Source organism: Nesoenas mayeri, assembly GCF_963082525.1.
Source record: "Nesoenas mayeri genome assembly, chromosome: Z".
NCBI classification, from domain to species: domain Eukaryota; kingdom Metazoa; phylum Chordata; class Aves; order Columbiformes; family Columbidae; genus Nesoenas; species Nesoenas mayeri.
In genome coordinates, this window is record NC_137542.1 from 76,588,239 (window position 1) to 76,594,712 (window position 6,474).

At 52.1% G+C, this 6,474-nt stretch overlaps 1 protein-coding gene across 1 annotated transcript; it reads right to left on the reverse strand.

The window, feature by feature from the left end:
• Positions 1 to 551: 551 nt before the first annotated feature.
• Positions 552 to 6,190, reverse strand: MEX3C (mex-3 RNA binding family member C; the record flags this gene model as incomplete). The annotated part of the gene is made up of 2 exons (XM_080362567.1): positions 552 to 2,454; positions 5,710 to 6,190. The coding sequence occupies 2 exons, from the start codon at positions 6,188 to 6,190 to the stop codon at positions 1,244 to 1,246; spliced, it is 1,692 nt and encodes a 563-aa protein (XP_080218693.1). The 3' UTR covers positions 552 to 1,243.
• Positions 6,191 to 6,474: the final 284 nt, after the last annotated feature.

Consider the following 6,474-nt stretch of genomic DNA (forward strand, 5'->3'; position numbering starts at 1 on the left):
CCTACAAGCAATTAGCGTGAAAGGTGCCCTCAAGGCAACTCTTCGGCTGAAAGTCGCAACATAAAAACCGTTCTTTGTAAACTTGGGTTTTTGATACGAAATGTAACTCTTCAAGTGGAAATAAAAAATAACGTTTTCTGTATATTTACTAGTTCAATACACATTTTTTTTGTCTTTTTTTTTAAATATAATGACAAAAAAAGCTTTTTCTTGGGAAAATAATGCTTCGAAAAATAGAAAAGAATCCACCCGAACTCCACTTTGTGTCTTTTTTGTTGTTGGTTTAATATTTGCCAGCACAGATTTGGGAACGTACTGAGGATGAAAACGCTGGAAACATCCACAGGTTGAAATGTAAGAAGCTCCAAAATACCTATTTTGGCTTCTTTTTCTTCCTTATGATTGGAAAGACGTCAACTGATTGTAGGGCCGATGTCAATAATACGGGGACACGTCAACTCCTTGTTGTCTTTCCTTTTCCTTCCCAAAAAGAAACTCTACCTTGAGATACGTGCAAGAAAAAGACGGAGCCAACGTCAAGATGCTTCACAATTGGAATCCTACGCTAAAAAACTAATTAAGAACAACTCCATCGGCCTAACGAACGGAATGTCAGCGGGAATCGCGTCGCCAAGTTGTAGGATGAAGCCAACCGGGCTTTGCCACGTGATAACAGGGAGGAATTAATCAATCGGGATATTCCTGATCCTACTGCAAAATGGAATCGCGTCGGGGCGGCTTCGCGCCGTGATCGATCAGAACGTCGTCCACGTTGAGGAATCAAACGGCGCTTTTGAAGGATACAAAAGGGATTCGCAACGAGAATTAGGCCTAAGTTGTCGCGCAAAGCAAAAAAGAAGAGTGATTCCCAAACCTGTTTGTTTCAAAACTGGCAGTGTAAAGGCAGCGTTGGAAGTGTGTTGCTTGATATCTCGATAATGCCACAAACCCTGCGCGGCAGACGGGTTATCGCGCTTCCCGGATCCTTCGGAAAAGCCGGAGAAGCGGTGCGTTATTTCGTGTAAACCGCTGCAAACCCGGCGCCGCCGTCTCCTCCCGCCGAGGTTTAGTGTTAGCGTAGCAGCCTGTTGAGAACGTCGAACAACTTCAGCCTAAATCCCAAGAAAAGCCCAACAGTCAGAGTTCATTAGGAAGTTTACTAGAGGGTACCGTGCCACCCGTGTCTCGTAAAGAGTTTTCCAAGTCCATATATAATAATATCTATATATATATATATATATTTTTAAGAGTGAATTTGGATTGCCTGAGTAACAGCCGTCTGGCAAACGGGACACGCCGGCGTTTCCTTTTCACAGATCTTGTTGGCACACTCCATGCAGAAGAGGTTGTGGCCGCAGGGGACCAGGGCGGCGATGACTTCGCTCTCGAAGCAGATGACGCAGTCGTGTTTCCGGCGCGATTCCGGCGGGGAGCTGGAGGTGGAACCGCCGTTGGAAGAGGAATAACTGTTGGTACCGTTGGAGAAGGCGGGGATGTAGATGGGGAGGCCGCTTGGGTGGGCGGTGGGTGGGTCGCTCCTCGCTCTCCTCGCCAGAGCGTGATCCAGGTTGTCCGGAAAAGTGGGCGACAAACGAGGAGTAGATGGTTGGCTCCCTTGGCGCTGGGGCTTGGCGTCGCTACCGAAGCCGGACAGAGGGTTGACGGGTTCGAAAGGAGTCCAAATGGTTTGGGAAGGCGGCGGTAAGGAGTCGTAGACGGGAGAATCGACGGCGAGATCTTCCGTGCCCACCGAAGGCAACGTTTCACCAAACCAAAAGTTGCCGGCGCTGAAGGGACTCGTCGGGCTGAAATCGGCCAATCTATTGCTTCCGAAATAGGAATCGGTGGAGCCGCTTCCCAAGGAGCTGGAGCTGTCGTTGCGGTAATTGGAGATCATCCTGGCGCGGCCGGGCGGGACGGGGTTGGCCGCGAGCCAGGCGGAGCCCAGCGCGCCCCCCTCGAAGCTGACGTCCGTCCCGTTGAAGTGGAAATCGTTCTCCTCGTTGAGCTCCACGTAGTTGCCGGTGCGCATGGCGATGTGCATCTCGATCTCCTCGCGCGCCCGGTCGACGTTCTCGGGCATTCCCGTCACCTCGAAGACCGGCTCCTTGTCCCGGCTGGGAGTGACGATGTAGGTGTGGGTTTGCTGCTGAATTCTTTTGATCGTGGCTCCTTTGGGTCCCACCACCAGCCCCACGACGCGGTAAGGCACCCGGACTTGCACCGTCGTCTGGCCCGGCAGGTTGGGGGTACACGATAAACCCCCCAAAGTGGGACCGTTCTTGTTGCGCGACGCTCTGATCATGGAGAAGTGTTCGGCGGCCGAGAGGATTTCCCTTTTGGCCATGGCGACGTCTTCTTTGCGGCCGGTGACGACGAAGACGGGTTCTTCCCCACGGACGGGGGTCTTGATGTACGTGTTGGTCTTGGCCCTCAGCGCTTTGATTTTGCAACCTGTCGAAAGGAAACACAGGTGAGTTTAGCGCGACGTCTAAGTGTAGAAAGCTCAATTACTATTAGATGGTGAATTAATTCGAATGGCTTTTCCCCTCCAACACCCGCTTTCATGATTACCCCGTAAATACCACTCACTTTATATTATTGTGTATCCTCAATTATTTCTAAAACCCTTTAAAAAGAGCCAAGACTCTCAAAATGCAAATTAATAATTCCCAAGTGTATTGTTTTCCAATTTACGACCCGAAATGCGATACCGGCACCATTACAACCCAAAAGTTACGACAACAAGTTAGCGAACCCACCCGTGGAATATTTCCATATAACTCACGCTATATATCGTCACCTACACCAAATTCCTCACTCAAAAGTGCCGCTAGAGCTGTGTTTTCACACCCAAAATTCCACAGTATATTATTTTATATATATATATTATTGTCAAATGAACCGGAAGGTGAAAAGCAAGAGATGTTGTGTCTTTGCTCAAAGGAACAACAGGGAATTTGGTGCAGAATTATTGGCATCGGTGATGGAAACCGAGAACCTGCACAATATTAAGGCCTCAGGAACTTAAAGAAACACCTGAAATAAAGAGGGAAATGACTGAAATTAGGAAACAAATGCTTCTTTGGGCCTTTTCTTTTGATTTCTTTGTTGTTTAGAACAAAGTTTCTCTTCTCGAACACAACTCGGAACTAAATGAAACGTGGAACTATGAGTCTTCTTAAGCATTCAGTTATATATATATATGTACATGCAATTAGGACTCGCTGCTTTGTACAGGTCAGCAATTAATAAGCAAATATTGGCAGTATTATGATGATCACAACGCATCGGGAGCTAAAACCAGTCTTATATTTCTCTTTGAAAGGACTATCATTATCCTACCATAGGACATTGATGTCCAGCCCCCAGATCCGCTCCAGCATTGGTTTAGTTTAGCGCTAACTATTATTTAACTGATGCTAATTACCACCTTTTCCGGTCTCTAATTTACAGGGCGACTCGAAGCAAAACGCTCTTTTGCTCCAGCGCCCGAAAGCAAAAAGCCTCATGAAATATGCATCCAAACGTTATTTCGGTCGCAAAGCGGATCGGTCGATATCGATTGAATCGGCGGAACGGGGTGATATCATTACTGGGGTTTGGAGGCTTCTCGCCCCGTTTCGAGTTCCCCAACTATTCCTGAAGGAAGAAACGCAGCATTTAGACTCCAGTGGTGTCTTAGGGAGGCAAAACCCACTTTATCAACAATATAAACCCTCGGAAAACGACGCTATGTGGATATTCACCGCGTTGGCGAATGTATTATTGAATATTCCACGGCGCCGGTTGGATGGAGCGAGTCCGAATTCACGCCGTCCTGTGCCATGAATGGAATCCGGTTTTCCTGGCTCCCCAGCACATGCCCCAGCAAGAAGAAAAGGCTCCGAATACCATTCCCTTTGCTGTTCACCTTGGAGATGCCTCCGCTTCAAAGCCTGGATTGTGTTTTATTTATTACTGTTATATTATGTTATTCCAACCGGTGGCTGCTGGACAGGGGGGGGGAGAAAAGATTGAGACCTTTTCAAGGTTGCAAAAGCATTAAAAACCTCCCAAAATTCAGCAATACTATAGAATTTCCTTTTTCAAAAGCGCCGCTTCCTATTCATTAAAAGCAAACATTACTTAAACCTTTTCCGATGATGTAAATACCTCCAGATCAAACTCAGCGCTCCTGGTATTTCAGGCCCGCAACCGTTTCTTTTTATACCTCGCGAAGAACATAAACTAAATCTCAGCGAAAATCCATCAGGAGTAACATTCCAATTGCATCAGCCTTATATAATTAGATATTAAAGTATTACAGCACGGAGCTGGCAGAAAACTGAAGCCCAACGGGTCGGGGATAACGCAAGCGGATGGGTGGGATGTGTGCTAAATAAATAGGGGGGTTCATTTTTGGGGAGCAGATTTACTCGAGGAAACCCACTTTGCAAAGCAGGTGGATGAGAGCACAAGAGCCTCGGATTCTTTTTAGGATACAATCCCTCCCCACCGAAGCGAAATGATGATCGCAAGCCAAACAGCTAAGAAATAAGCAGCAAATGGATCCTTCAGGAGCAACGATGCTATTTTGTTGAACGCAAACTCCATTATCTTGATTTTAAGTGTATCCCAAGTCCTGCGAAATACCCGACGGAGAACAAGCCTGATGTGATGGAGAACAAATCGGTCCTCCAAGCTCAATAGTTTGGATTTTACTTGGAGAAATAACTGGTTTCAGTTCTGTTTTTCACCCTGAGACAGAAGTTTAAAGACATTAAACCACTATTGCTTTGCTTCTGGACAGAATGGATGTGTCTGCATCAGATACCTGCCAAGTTCTGTAACGTGGGGTTTGCTTCTCCTTTAACACACACAAACAGCAAAACACCACACAAATCCTTTGCCTAAAATGCTAAAACCCGGCCTTAAACCTACAAAGTGAAACCATAAACCCCGCCTAAGCCTTGGCGCTCGGTACCGCTTTGTTTTCGACCCATTTCGCTAGTTCTTCTCCACTCCAAAAACCAAACAAAAGCCACATTGATGGAGGCAGCAGCGCAACCGCTGGTTATCTGAGCCCAGCAGCAAACGCCACCCGGCCCCCCCAGAGCGAGAAACAAGGCAGAAAAGGGAAGGGGAAGAGCGCGGCAACTTCGGCGTCTGCTTCTCCACACCTACGCTCGCCGCTGCTATATATAAAGCGCTTGGTATATATATAAAATGAAGCAGAAAGCCGGCGAAACGTCATCTTTGGAACTCCACCGCCGCTCCCGCTGGACCACATGAAAGGGCCAATGATGAACGTGACATGAGGGATACGGGGCGCAGGAGACGGCGACAGGAAGACAAACCCTGGCGGAATGGGGTTGGTTTTGCAGCAAGACGAGGGTTTTCATGCAGAAAAGGGCTCCGAGAGGTCTCGCAGGACAGCGCAAAGTTAAAGCCCTTCACCCAAAAGTCTTCGCCAAACATGGTCCAAAGTTCCTCGCGGCGAAAGGCGGCACCAGAGCCCGGCTTGAGCGCCAGCGGACACCAAACCCTGCGCCAACACCTACCTGGACGTGGCCACGTTCTGTACGGCTTAAATTACCAAGCAAAGCGTTTGCATTCGCAGGAAGCCCATGGGGGAGCCAAACTTGAGGCCAGCTTAAGCCCCCCCCGAAGCAACGGGGAGCCGCGGCCCGGCCGGGTTTTAGGGCCACCCCCCGTGTCCCCACTCACCCTGCCGCCCCACGATCTCGGCCACATGCTCGGAGCTGGGCACGGGCACGCACTCGGTGGTGTTGACGCTCTTTCTGCGGAGCAGGGCCGGCTGCTCCCCGGCCCCCCCGCTCGCCTGGCCCAGCAGCGCCGCCATCGCTGCCCGCGGCCCGGCCGCCGCCTCCCCCGCATCGAAGGGCGGCGAGAGCAGCACGGAGCCCAGCGGCAGCAGCGCCTGGGGGGGCGAGGAGGGCGAGGGGAGAAGCAGCAGCGCGGCCGCCTCCTCCTCGTCCTCCTCCTCCTCGTCCTCCGCCAGCAGCGCCTCCTCGGCGCCCCCCTCCTCCGCCCCCCCGGGGGGGTCCGGCGGGGCGGCCGCGCTCGCCGCCCCCCGCCGCCGGGCGCGCAGGTCGCGGAGGCCGAGGCCGGCGAGGCGCTGCTGGAGCAGCAGCAGCGGGGGGGGCTCGGCGGGCTCGGCGGAGGCGGCGGCGCTGCCGCTCGGCATGGCGGCGGGATCCGGGGGGGGGATCCTAGCGGCTCCGCGCCGCCATGGGCACGGAGCGGGGCGGGCGCGGCCTGGGCGCTGGGGCCGCGCTGCTCAGCGCGTCTTTTGTCCCATGGCGCTCCCGGCGGCGGCGGCCGCGGGGAGGGACGGACGGACGGACGGAGGGAGCGGGGGGGGCGGCCGCGCCATTGGGCGGCGGAGCCGGTTCCTGGGCGGGCCGGGAGGGCGGGCGGGCGGGCGCGCTCGGGGTGTGGGAGGGAAGGACGGCTGCGCGTTTGGGGGCT